The sequence below is a fragment of the Liolophura sinensis genome, chromosome 11 (genome assembly GCF_032854445.1).
Source record: "Liolophura sinensis isolate JHLJ2023 chromosome 11, CUHK_Ljap_v2, whole genome shotgun sequence".
Taxonomy (NCBI): Eukaryota; Metazoa; Mollusca; class Polyplacophora; order Chitonida; family Chitonidae; genus Liolophura; species Liolophura sinensis.
Window position 1 is genome coordinate 17,699,373 of NC_088305.1, and position 14,733 is coordinate 17,714,105.

General features: G+C 39.8%; 1 protein-coding gene across 1 annotated transcript in view; it reads right to left on the reverse strand.

The window, feature by feature from the left end:
* LOC135477555 (ceramide synthase 5-like) overlaps positions 1-14,733 on the reverse strand; it is a 28,531-nt gene that overhangs the window by 7,490 nt on the left and 6,308 nt on the right. Inside the window, exons 2-4 of the mRNA XM_064757700.1 lie at positions 3,342-3,465; positions 2,045-2,151; positions 207-264 (exon numbers count right to left, since the gene is read on the reverse strand). Coding sequence (XP_064613770.1) covers positions 207-264; positions 2,045-2,151; positions 3,342-3,465 — 289 coding nt within the window. The remainder of the gene's footprint in view (positions 1-206; positions 265-2,044; positions 2,152-3,341; positions 3,466-14,733) is intronic.

Genomic DNA, 14,733 nt, shown 5'->3' on the forward strand with positions numbered 1-14,733 from the left:
GCTGTGGGTTAAATTGTCTTATATATACCATCTACCTTATATAACCTTAAACTAAATCTACAAAATCAAAATACATGAACCATATTGAATTTTAAGCAAAAGGCAAGAATCAAATATTCATTCCACTGATAGATATGGCAAGTCATACGAGGTTAATGCAATACTAAGTATGAGACGCATCTTTGGTTGTCAAACCATTAACTTACATCACTCAGTACATATAAGCCCACGAAAAATATGATGAGGTAATAGACAAATCTCCAACTGAAAGAGAAAAGGAAACTCTTTTAGAGAACAAGTCAAACAAATTGACATGTGTGAAATGCATTAATCAATATTTTGTAGTGACATTAGAATTACAGGAAGAATTAATTATTTTTAATATTTTTATCATTGTTTAGGGCCGTGCCCCAAAAAAATTTTTCACTAGTGGGGTGGTGGTCAGTTTTAAGGCTGGAAGAAACTGAATTCCCCAGATAAACCTCTGACCCATGGCAAGTAAACAGCAAGCTATGTCATGAACACGCTTCAATGCACATGGAGGCCACAATGCCCGAAGACACGGGATCTTCAACGAACAATACACTACAGAAGCCAAGGGAAGTTGACTTTACAAACACCAAAATCCTACAAACGGCCAAGAAAGGAATGCAGGAACTCCACTGAACAAGATCAAGTTTCAACCAACAAAATGCTAGGACATGGTATAATCCAGTATTACCTAACTGACATAACAGACAGTTCCATTAATGACTTACACATGTAGTTTTTGACAAACTGATTTTTGTACAAGACTGTTACATAAAGAAAGCAAATTTCATGTTTACTCTGGCCCGTACGATACTTGAACAAGAAAGTGAATAAAACCGGGTACAGGTCTCCAAGTATTTGTCAAACAAAAAATCATTCAAAAGGACAGGTGATACACGTACTTGAAATTCAAAACAATGTTAGTTGAAAAAATTTCTGAACATTGGCAAACAAGTCCTCTCCATTATCAGAATCGTCAGCTAACATGTCATGCAACTAACCAAATTTTCACCAAATTTAACAGAAAATTTTCCCATATGCCTGTATCTATGTATCAAGCCAATTGTTGTAATGAAACGAAAGCAGTGTGAAAATGTGCCAACAAGAAATTCAAAACACTGTTAGTTGAAAACACTTCTGAACATTGGTTAACACATCAAGATCACCATATCACCAGCTTAGTTGTCATGCATGCAGAAATCTGCTAGAAAAAAAAACAGAAAATGCAGATAAGGGGAAACAACTCCGCAGTTAGTCTCCACACTTCCATATGCGCTGATTGCCAGCATGTTCAATAGAGGCATTCACGCATTAATAAAAAACGGTTGTGCAAATGAACTGCATAAAAATGGCTGCTATTCATTGTTACAGTTAATCTGATAGAATTCTGTATTTTATTTGTTTATAAATATGTATTTTTTTTTCATTCATTTATTCTTTTTTTTTTTGATAAGACTGGTTCCTTCTTTTACCACATGAATCATAAATATTGGTCTAGTGAAAGGTAGAAATGATAACCTTTGTGAGGTGAATCCTTTCCTCGTGTTTATAGTTTTCAACCATCACTGCACAAAGTCCTCTATTTATTTATTTATATGGACAGCTATGATGTGAGGAACATATTCCCAAATTACTTTTAAATGTCCTCATTATTTCAGGACATGTTAAGATTACTAAAAAGAGTACTTTTAAGATATTTGGTCAATGGTAAAGAATTAAGATTCATGAGATCTGAAAATGCTCATTAATTAACTGATACAATACCAATAATTATTACTAAATTTTGGTGGAAAATCATAGATCTGAGGGCTGCCAAATATAAATATTTTTAGTACCGTATGACCATGTAGGAGCATCTGGAAAAACTTGTGATCTTGATCATACTTACATGTAAATCTATTTCAATTATCAAAGCTGATCTCCCTGCCTACTGATCTCCCCTTAGATGACAAAACTATCCCTGTGGCCTCTTATCTTCCTTTGATTTGCTACACTGATTTTCCTGTTGGCTTACCTCCCCTCTGCGAACTTCTTCAACAGGCTGGGAATATCCTGATTCCGCCGCACTCTGAACCACCTCTCCACTTGTCGCCTTGACATGGACGTCTTTTTTGACAAACCCTGAAAACAAAGAATTTCAAGCAAGTTAAAAACTGTTTGAACAACATTTGTACAACAGACACTGCGTCACCCGAACATCAGCCCAAAGCTGTCACAAATTCAGTACATATACACATGCCAGGGAAAAGGGCCTATGTGGCCATCTTTGTTCACTTATTCTGCGTCACCATAAGTGTAGTCAAGTATTTAAACACTCCTGTGTGATATCAGAAATATAATCAGGTGTTTTTACGTGTGCTCCCTGTCTCATACCACAAGTGTAGCAAAGGTGTTGTTTTCCTGTGCTCCCGACTGATACCTGTAGTGTAGTCCATTGTTTTTTCAAATGCTTCTGTCTGATACCTGTAGCGTATTCAGATGTTTTTTCAAATGGCTGTGTGACACATGTAGTGTATTCAGATGTTTTTTCAAATGCTCCCGTCTGATACCTGTAACGTAGTCACATGTCTTTTCAAATGTTCCTGTCTGATACCTGTAGTGTAGTCAGATGTTTTTTAAATGCTCCTGTTTGGTATCTGGAAACTAATCAGACGTTTTTTCAAATGCTTTTGTCTTATAAATGTAGGGTAGTCAGATGTTTTTTTCAAATGCTCCTGTCTGATACCTGTAGCGTATTCAGATGTTTTTTCAAATGCTCCTGCCTGATACCTGTAGCACAGTCAGACGTTTTTTCAAATGCTCCTGTCTTATAAATGTAGGGTAGTCAGATGTTTTTTCAAATGCTCCTGTCTGCTACCTGTAGCGTATTCATATGTTTTTTCAAATGCTCCTGTCTGATACCTGTGGCGTATACAGATGTTTTTCAAATTCTCCTGCCTGGTACCTGTAGCACAGTCAGATGTTTTTTCAAATGCTTTTGTCTTATAAATGTAGGGTGGTCAGATGTTTTTTCAAAAGCTCCTGCCAGATACCTGTAGCACAGTCAGATGTTTTTTCAAATGCTTCTGTCTTATAAATGTAGGGTAGTCAGGTGTTTTTTCAAATGCTCCTGTCTGCTACCTGTAGCATAGTCAGATGTTTTTTCAAATGCTCCTGCATGTTACCAGAACTGTACTAACGCCTTGTGTGTTGCTACAGTACATGCACATGTGTTATTGAGGTTTGTCACAACTCCCAGTAGACCTGTACGTGTAGGCCTATACACATTGCCACCTGTCCTGGATGAACACATAAATATACATGTAACAAACCTGTAGCATGTCATCTGTAGGAGATCTGGCAACTTTGTAAGCATCTTCCAGGATAAGGTTGGGTTTGACTCTGCATGTGTTTTGTTTTAATCCTAATGCCAGTGCGACTGGTTTGGCAATAAACCTGTAAAGACACAAGTACATGTTAAGTTTAACAAACATTCTGTACAAAAACTAATAATGTACAGCGACAGTTCTGTGTATATGACATATGCCAGACTTAAAGGAAAAATGAGGTAGTCTTGGGTATATCTTAAAACACCAATCAAATAAATAAATGACTGTATGCATATATGTACATGTATGTCACCTGCATGTGCACGTACGTGTGTGACAACTGCATGTGCACATACATGTATGTCACCTGCATGTGCACGTACGTGTGTGACAACTGCATGTGCACGTACATGTATGTCACCTGCATGTGCACGTACGTGTGTGACAACTGCATGTGCACGTACATGTATGTCACCTGCATGTGCACGTACGTGTGTGACAACTGCATGTGCACATACATGTATGTCACCTGCATGTGCACGTACGTGTGTGACAACTGCATGTGCACATACATGTATGTCACCTGCATGTGCACGTACGTGTGTGACAACTGCATGTGCACGTACATGTATGTCACCTGCATGTGCACGTACGTGTGTGACAACTGCATGTGCACGTGCATGTATGTCACCTGCATGTGCACGTACGTGTGTGACAACTGCATGTGCACGTACGTGTGAGACAACTGCATGTGCACGTACATGTATGTCACCTGCATGTGCACGTACGTGTGTGACAACTGCATGTGCACGTACATGTATGTCACCTGCATGTGTACGTACGTGTATGACAACTGCATGTGCACGTACGTGTATGTCAACTGCATGTATGCATACGTTTATGTCAACTGCATGTGCACGTACGTGTATGTCAACTGCACGTGCACGTACGTGTATGACAACGGCATGTACACATATGTGTATGTCAACTGCATGTACACGTATGTGTATGACAACGGCATGTACACATGTGTATGTCAACTGCATGTACACGTATGTGTATGTTGACCGCCTGTGCACGTATGTGTATGTCAACCGCCTGTGCACGTACGTGTACGTCAACTGCATGTGCACATATGTGTATGTCAACTGCATGTCCACGTACATGTACGTGTACGTCAACTGCATGTGCACATACGTGCATGTCAACTGCATGTGCACGTACATGTATGTCAACTGCATGTACACATACGTTTATGTCAACAGCATGTGTACGTATGTGTATGTCAACTGCATGTACACATACGTTTATGTCAACTGCATGTGCACGTACACGTATGTCAACTGCATGTGCACATACGTGGATGTCAACAGCATGTGCACGTATGTGTATGTCAACTGCATGTGCACGTACATTTATGTCAACTGCCTCTGCACGTATGTGTATGACAACTTCCTGTGCACGTACGTGTATGTCAACTGCATGTGCACGTACATGTATGTCAACTGCCTGTGCACATATGTGTATGACAACTGCCTGTGCACGTACGTGTATGTCAACTGCATGTGCACGTACGTGTATGTCAACTACATGTGCACGTATGTGTATGTCAACCGCCTGTGCACGTATGTGTATGTCAACCGCCTGTGCACGTATGTGTATGTCAACTGCATGTACACGTACGTGTATGTCAACTGCATGTGCAGGTATGCGTATGTTAACCACCTGTGCACGTACGTGTATGTCAACCGCCTGTGCACGTACGTGTACGTCAACTGCATGTGCACATACGTGTATGTCAACTGCATGTACACGTATGTGTTTTATTGATTATTGTTTAATGACATACTTATTTAAATGATGGTGGAGAAATCTGGAATGGTCAGGATAAACCACAGGCCTTTGTAAAGTTATCGCAGAACTTTCTCGTTCTTGTACGCCACATACAGGCACGAAGGTGGCAGTTATGATAAACGAATGTACATGTACATTGAGCAAAGTGCATGGACCATGTGTAGAAGTGTCAGCATGGCCAGCAAACATGACAAACAATAGGAGCGACAGAACCCAGAAGTTCTCTGTCTAAGGCTTGAAATCGCACAGTGTTCCCGTAGCATGCAGTCGTGTACATGTTACTTATACAACACAGCAGCATCATCCTCAACCATTATAAAAAAACATCAACGCATTTACATGTACACATGCAAGACTACATCATTTTTTCTCCATCATCAGACATACATGTACATATACGTGCACCTTATCCGGTATATATACAGCAGCTGAAAGTTTGATCCATGCACGAAGACAATATGTGTAGCTCTGACTGTGATCTTTTATTGATAAATGTACATCAACATGAATCGCCAATCTTGTCACGGTAATATCCCTCTCCCCCGTATTCAGCTGCCCCAGGGTAATGGCTGAGGATCAAACCCTTGCATCCCTCTAGGGCCACACAAGCAAGCATAAATGACCTCAAGTTGAGCCCACAACTACATGTAGATGAATAATGTACTTAATTTACCTGATGCTAAGAATTCTATTGACCTAACAATTGCATACCTGAGAGCTTCAAACACAACCGAACTCATCTGGTCATACAGTGCAAAAATGACTTTACGGAGAACAACTCCAGTTGAATTGCATCATTATTTCATATTCCCAAGTGCTTAGGATCAAACGCAATGGTCCAGTTGAACTGAGTAATTGTGTATGCCAAGCTTTAGACAGCTAGTGTTTTGAAGTTTGTTTGGACAGCAGAATCATTTCCTGCCGGGAAAATTTAAGCACACAAATATTATTTACTTATTTTTTGGACTGGTGTTTTATGCTGTACTTAAGTACATTTCATTTTACACATATATACCAGCCACCAACATTAAAGGACGAAACCAGGCAAAGCCTGAGGGAAAGCTGTGACCATCCACAGGCTGTTGAGAGCTACACCTTACCACATACAACAGCAGAGGTATCGATCCAGTGTTCAATAGATAATATGTTAATCATGACAGATACTAGCACCTGCATGTATAAATGCACTTATTTGGAGGTGAAATTTTAGGTCATTTCAGGGTGTTCCAAAAGGGCAAATATCAGGCTGCAGCCAGCTGTCTACTGTTGTCCCCGTAGCCGCCTACTTACTGTTTAAATCGATAGTAATTGTGACATAATTGCTTTCAATTCAGCCGCCTACTTTTGAACTCTGACCTTCTCCAACTCTAAATGAAAACCCTGTCATTTACAGGACTCATATAAATACACTGTGCGCCAGATCATCAAGATTTCACTTACTACTAGTATTTGATTGGTGTATTATGTCAATCTCAGAACAGTTAACGGCAGCTGAAGACCATGACCAAAATCCTCCTTTCAGCCATAATCATTATCGACATGATCATTTGGGGTCTGCATCTCAACTGACCCTCCCCCACCCCTCTAAAAAAGAACGGTTCCACTCTTAAGTTTTTTTGTTGATCTATTCATGATCAAATTTTCTTTATTATTTTCCCTGTATATTGTTTTCTCTTCCATAAGCTGGAATAAAAATAGTCGGACTGGACAGTGTAGGGTTACCAAATTAGGAGGCCTTGAAGTCGAGGTTGTACAGTAAATATGTATTAATGTACTTTGCATTGTTATTGCTGTTTGAAATTTTACTTAAATGCAACAGTGGCCAGCATCATGGTTGAAGGAAACGGGCCTATACCCACGGGGAAACACAGCCGTCCACAGGTTTCTGGGGTCTTTCTCACCTACATGTACTGTACATGTGTGACCAGGAGGAACTCAGGAAGTGGCCGAGTGATCAGCATAACAGCGCAGCACAATGATCCAAGAGCCTCTCAATAACGCTGTCTCTGCCAAATCAAGTCCAGCTCATGCTGCTTTTGTCTCTGGTCGTACATGGGAAGATCTGCCAGCAACTTGCGGATGATCGGGAGGGTTTCACCCAAGCTTTGGCCAGTTTTCCTACACCATAATGCTGGCTGACGTCATAAATGTGAAACATCCTTGAATATGGAGTATCAAAACAAAAATCAAATCAATAAAAAGAAATTCCCCCGTCCCCTGACTTATCCAAGCAACATGTAAGAGTCTCCCAGTGGCAATATGTTTCAGTGTCTGTATATCACATCACAGAGCTCATCTTGCACATTTAAATTCCTCACGAACATCCCTGCTACATGCATGAAACAAAACTTGACTTCAGATATACCAGAGGCCGCACTGTTTATCATCTAAATACTATAGGTCAATGACTTCAGCTGGCCTTGTTGTGATGAACCCATGTATAATAACAAAATAAGCAGGGGTCAAACTACAAGCCCTGTGTACAAACAGCTAGATATCACACCCCGCATTTCTAGCATAATACAACAAGGTCATGTACACTGTATCTGTCTATATACAGGTACTTGCTTATCTTATGGAGCTCAGCTTGAAGCAAGGTGAATCAATGAGCAAATCACTAACTAGAAAGGACCCCACCCCTATCCTCCCCTCCCCTTCCCTCCAACCACAGTTTGGTATTAGTCAATCACCCCTCCCATCACCCAATCCAAGCCAAATTGCCCTAGCATGAATCACAAGTCCACATCATTCACCCCCCCCCCCCCCCTACTCCCCCCCCATGCCTGTCTCTTTACACATGAACAGATGTATGTAAATGTACAATGGAACCCTCAGAGAGTCACAGGCTATTTAACCACTCTACACACTGTGGGTATCGCATTACTCAGGCTAAATGCACATCTCCATGGGACTCTACAGGACACACTGTGTATCTGATAGCACAGGTCACACCTTGAAAGAAAATGCTGATCAAAGACTTTTAGGAACCCACTAACCTGAACATATGTTCACCATTTTCCTATACCACTCAGTCTAAGTATACAAACCTTCATACAGGAGAGCCATGGATATAATCAATTAATGGATATTGACATAAGAATTGACTTCTCTTGAACCACCACCCAACCATTTTCTTCAAATCTCGCCAATGTGACCATAGTTGGGTGACAAAAATTAAAACATCTTAGTACTGTATGAACCTTTCTATATGTAAATTAGGCTTGGGATAATAGGTCAACTCTATCAAGCAAAAACCTTTCTGAGATTATCGAATATCAACGAATTATTCCCGTTCAGTTTGTCATTTTCACATAATTGCCCACAAACTATCCAAAATTTAGAATCTAGGCTTTGTGCAAGACGACATAAAAATAAGCTTCCTCAAATTTTGTCACCACCAGAAGATGTAGTAAATTCCATCCAATTTTAATGCAACTTAGGTATGATTTAGCGCGTGCTTAGGAGTAATGTCATGTAAATATACAGGGCAAAGGTCATATGGGTTGGCTGCCATTTTAGACGAATTTTTTGAAAACGTCTTTTTCTCAAGAACTAACAATCTGAATGTTCTAAAATTTGATATTCTTGTACACTGAAACTAGGTACATGCACATACAGTTTGACACATATATCGAAATTCGTTTACAACTTTTAAAGCTTTTGAATTTTGGTATAAACTTGAGGTACATGTATTCCAATGTATTTCAAATGACTGATTTTTATTCTGCTTTTAGTTTCTTCCTGTGTTGTGTACTTGTCTTGAAAGTTTCAGCAATGTTCAAAAGTCTCTCATCTACTTATCATGCAGGTCTTATGAAAGACTTGCCATCTCTTCCAAAGAGAGGAAGCCAGTCCCAATTCAAGGACCCGTGGTAACCTTGATATTTTCATCGCCCACAGGCTTCCTTGACCCTGAGCAAACCTTGGATATCTTATTATGTGTTTTAATATCAAATCAAATGGTTGGCTTCTTAACAATAAGCAAATATTGCTATGGATGAAATCATGCATACCTTGGTGGGGACTCGAGATAAAAGATTTCAAGAACGGCTTGGAACAGGCAAAACTTTACACATGTACATGTCGGTGCATGCTGAACTTGGCTCTGCCTGGTTGTGTGTTCAGAGAGCCATGCGATCACACCCCTGGGTCATTTGCCAGTCAGCAAGCATAAATTTGGTCACATGACCACACACCAGACTATTTATAGTTGCGCGATCACTCAGTTTCGGTGTACAATTAGTGCATTAAAGGAGAAGAAAATTTAAATATCAATCAAATACCATTGAAAAGAGTATGCATTTCTTCGCAGGTGAATGCCATAAAAAATTTCTAATATGTACCTCAAGTCGATAAATTATAAATAAAGTGTGAGCCAATATCTGCTGTGGGCGACTCCATTTTACCTAAGAACTGGTCTTCTGTGTTAGGAGGAGAATTGCCATCGGAATCCGCCGAAGTGCAGTTCGTACATTTCCGGTAGAACTCTTCTTCCCACAAGGTAGCCAACAGTGCAGTTCGTTTCCCGCTTGACGATCGCGAAACGGGAATGTTGGGCGTAGGTTCCGAGTTTACACAAACGAGCCGGCAGTTTTAACGACTCGCAGTGGCAGAGAGTCAACACACCCAGGGCATAAATTACAGGGTGTTAAAGATGGAGGACGCAATGGACTCAGCGATTTATGCAATCTTTGCTTTATTCAGGCTTTACGTGTATGGCGAGGAAAGATGGCAAAATTATGCAGCAGGCACCACCAGATAGAAAAAATGTGCTCTTTTCAGTCTACAGTGTCATGTTTTTAAGTTTTCTTCTCCTTTAAAAGTTAGTTCCCAGCAAAATAATGTTTGACAGTTACCAAGGTATTTGTCCAATCGTTGTGAAATTTTGCACACAGCATCTCAGTAATCAAGTCAACACACTGTATCAAGGATTACCCTGTAGATACAGGCGTGCTCCAATGACCAAGCACAAATGTATTATCTGTTGGATTTTGAAAATTTTACAAACAGACTCAAGATAAGTTTGACCACCTGTACGATCAGATAACGTTAAAATCTGGTATCACCACCAAGCTTTGGAATCACACTGAGACAGAGAGTTCGCATTGTGTTAATAGGGTGTGATTTGATTTTATGACTAACCACACCTCCTGAAGCAGATGTCTCACATCATCAAGATTGGATATCGTGGTATCAGGACGATACACTGCTTGTTTGAACTGGTCCCACAGATGTTCAATGGGATTGAGATCAGGAGAATTGGTGGGCCATTGCATTTTGTCCTCAATGCCTTCATGTTCAAAGAAGACATTTATCACTCTGATGTAGTTGTCCATAAAAAGAAATCCATTGCCATCTCGAATCTGTTTATAAATTTTCAAAAATCCAACCGATAATGCACTAGTGTATGCTCACTGGAGCACATCTGTATCTACTCGGTAATCTTTGCTACAGTGTGTTGACTTGTGTTGACATCCAACAGCATATTTATCCTGTAATGGACACAACAATTCAGCCTACAATGCTGATGTATCATCAAATCAGTTCAGTCACGTTGCTGTATTAAGTTAAAGAAAGGGAGATCACCTAGTCAACAAATGCATATGACATCAGTTACGGGATGCAGGAGTATAAACCCCTCCACATGACAATTGTTGACGAATGAAAATGAGAGTATTTTTGTCTTATGGAATAAAAATACATACATGTACAAGGGATTTTTTTACAAGCATACATGAAAAATTGAAATAAAAAAAAAAAAATTTTCTATCAAAATGTCAATAAAAAACCTCAAAATAAGGCATGGTTGAGTTACGCCCAACTTTTTATACCTATACACTATATACGACTTTTGGGAGGCCTCCGTGGCTCAGTTTGTTAGCGCACTAGCGCAGTGTAATGACCCAGGAGCCTCTCACCAATGCCGTCGCTGTGAGTTCAAGTCCAGCTCAGGCTGGCTTCTTCTCCAGCCGTAAGTGGGAAGGTCTTCCAGCAACCTGCAGATGATCATGGGTTTCCCCCGGGTTCTGCCTGATTTCCTCCCACCATATTGCTGGCCGCCGTTGTATAAGTGAAATATTCTTGAGTATGGCGTAAAACATGAATCAAATAAATAAATAAATATCTACGACATGTATACATTGCATATCCAGGAATTTACTTTTATCCTAGGCATAAGGTTTTTCTTGAAAAAGACATTCGAGACTTTAGAAACACTTACATATACATGTACATCCATTTGTACCCAAGTTCTTTTTATAAATGCTGTCATACCCTACATATTTGCTAGGTGTACATTAAATATGCATAATCTACCTGTGTAGTTCATGCAAAGGTCACGTTCCCTTGTGTCAAGGCCACTTAAACAGATCTTTCTTACTACAATACTCTAACTCTTCAACCTTTTCACATGTCTGGAAGGCCCCAGATGCTTTAATCTCCACTGTGGACGTAGGCACATCTAAGGATGGTTTAAGAGAGAAAAATATGCAATAGTCAAATATCCAATATTTCAAAATATCCAATCCAAACACCAGTCCAATAAAATATACAATGCATAAAGAAGTCCAATCGTGAATTTGGTAATTTACAGTAATTAATTCAAGTATATACTGAAGACATTACTCTGTGTACACAACACTGATAAACCCACACTTTTCTGTGAAGCCCTGAAATTGGCCAATCTTTATTAGGAATTAGTGTACATCAAGTTATGAAAAATGAATCAACCGTATAATAGAACAAACAGACCGTGACAGCGTCCATGAGTATGTGTATGACAGGCACAACAACTTATCTGAAGAGTTCAGTATGTACACAGAATTATCTCGCCTCAGAGCGCAGGTCAAAGGCATCCACTGATGACCCCGTTGTATTACATGAGTAGGCCATCCTTAAAAAAATGTTTGTTAAGGATAGCCCAACCAACCCTCTAAAAAAAGGTCCTATTCTAAAGTGTTTATTGGGCTTTCGACAACATTTCTTTTCGTATTATGTCTTAATGTTAGTTTCTTTCATCACTCATGTCTTTCATTAGCTAGAAAAAAACAAATTCCCTGCCAACAAACATTATTAAATTTCTTTTATACACGGGTGTTTTATCCACAGCATAGAATTTTTTCTCCTTCGTCTCAACACAATGATGTGAAGAATCAGACCATAGCTTAAATATCTCGCCCAACCAGCCACACTACTAATTTTTTAAGCTTTTCATGAGCATAAACAAAAATGTAATTTCATAAAAGATCATTTTTCAACAATTTGTACACGAAGTATAAAACTACACATGCATGTATCTGTAACACATTCCCATTGTGTTATTGTACTTTATATGCACGTAAAACTTCAGGTCAAAGGATCAAATACATTTTAAGATAACAACCCTAGCATTTTGTTTAACAATGATTCTAGAACACAATACACTAAGTCAGGAACTCAGTAATTTACGGTGCTTAATAAACGCACATCCAATCACGATGGAGTATCCCCCATGTGCTATTGTGCTCTACATGTGTGCAAACCCTGAGCTCTATACATGCAGTCATTTCTCTAAGATACCAGTCGTGACTTTTTGTTGAACATCGCTTTCTCTGGACGCCGAAGTCGACGTTCAGGGTATGACACAATCTATGCCTGTACTTTATACATGCAAGCTATAAATAAAGGTATTCATCCTCAAAGTTGCAGGGGTAGAAACGTTTTCTTAAAAATGCCTGTTTTAGAGACTACCTACAGGTATTTACCTGTCCCCGTCAGTGCAACTTTTGACCCCAAGCACTCGCTCATCAGTGTGACTTTTAGAAAGTCTCTAATCTGTACTAGCACTAACAAATTGCCATGCACTGTCGCATATATTACAAACATATAATCTCAGTTTGGTGAAATTATTGTCTGTCAATATCCCCATCTTGGCGAAGCAATATCAGTCAACCCGTGTTACAGGAATATTTTGCTTCAGTAGCATTTCCCTTTGTATTCAATATTCTGTGAAGACCGGCACTTCCGCATAGTCAATCATCAAAACCAAACTTAAGCCCCATCCAGACTACCCCACATCACTCAACTTTTGTTGACTCAACAAGAGTCAACTTGAAGTTGAGTCAACAAGTTGAGTAGATGAGTAGTAGCAATGATGAGTAGTCTGGATGGATTCTTCAACTTTGTTCAACAACACTCAACACCATCCAACATTGTTGAATCAGTAATGTGCATGTGTATTTTTTGTCAACAAGTTGAGTCAAGTTGAGTGAAAGTAGCCAATTATCTGGTGTGTAGAAATAATGCAACCGTTTCAAGGCAAGTGACCTTTGCAAAATGCTGGCAACAAAGGCGAGAGAGAGAAACTTGTCTCATGATGAGACAGTTTTGTAGATACAGGAGTATGAAAAATACCCTTGCCTGAGCAACACTCTTTCCAAAGTTAACAAAGACAGGAATAAAAGAAAACCACTGTGTGCCATGCATTGGAGAGAAAGATGGAAAGTTCCCTCCAATTTAGTGAAAGTTTGGTACAAAAATACAGCTCAACACACGACAACAGTGTTGGACAATGTTGACCTATCGGATTTGTAGCTGAGTCAACAAAAGAACGATGTTGGATAGTCTGGATGGGGTTTTACTTGCGGGAGTTCAGCCTATATTTGTGTATGCAGGCGCTTCCCATTCAAGGGAAACAACCAAGGAAAAGCATCTGTGTGCGTTCATATTGATATGCATGTGTCTTGAATTGCTCCCCTTTACACCTGCAACGGCGATAGGAAGAGACTGGGACAATAAATATTTACATCACATTTTATGATCTGATCGGTGTTTCACGCTGTACTCAAGAAGATTTAATTTACATCATGGTGGCCGGCAACTTGCACTGACTACAAATGCAATGGTGACAGACTCCTGCGTCGTGCATGACACTTCAATATTTGACTGATCCACTGCTCTGCATTGACTGTTCTCTAGTTCAGGCAGACTGGCGCTGTTCGTTCTGTCACAGATGTGGATCCTTTCGAGAAAGCATTAGGAAAAGCATTTTTGCCGATCTGATTTTGCTGTTGTTATGATAGCTGAAGCGCGTTCTTCACCGTTGAAGGTAGGTATGGTCTCGGAACTGAAAGCGTAAATACGATAGGTTCGTTGACGACAGCCTTGTCCACTACATGACATCCTAACAGTGTTGACTTGTTTAAGCCGAAACTTACACATACATGGATACTGACTTAAAAATGATTGTAAACTTACTGGGTCTACCTCTCGCTGTGACAAGTGTATTTTTGGGGACCTCTCAAGGATAAAAATTGCAAGTTGCCAACAGGTAGACAGGAGTTATTTTGACCTCTGAAAATGTGATTTTGTCATGCACATTTTGACACAAACTTAGTTACCGGATCAGAGCAAAATATACAGATGAAATGTTACATTGTACCCCGAACAGTACGTACAATATGTAACACATGTACATGTAAGGACTGCTTTGGTGGCGTAATGGGTAGAGCCTCAAAGTCAGGAAACCCCAGTATCAAATCCGGGCATTTCAGTGGTGGTTGCA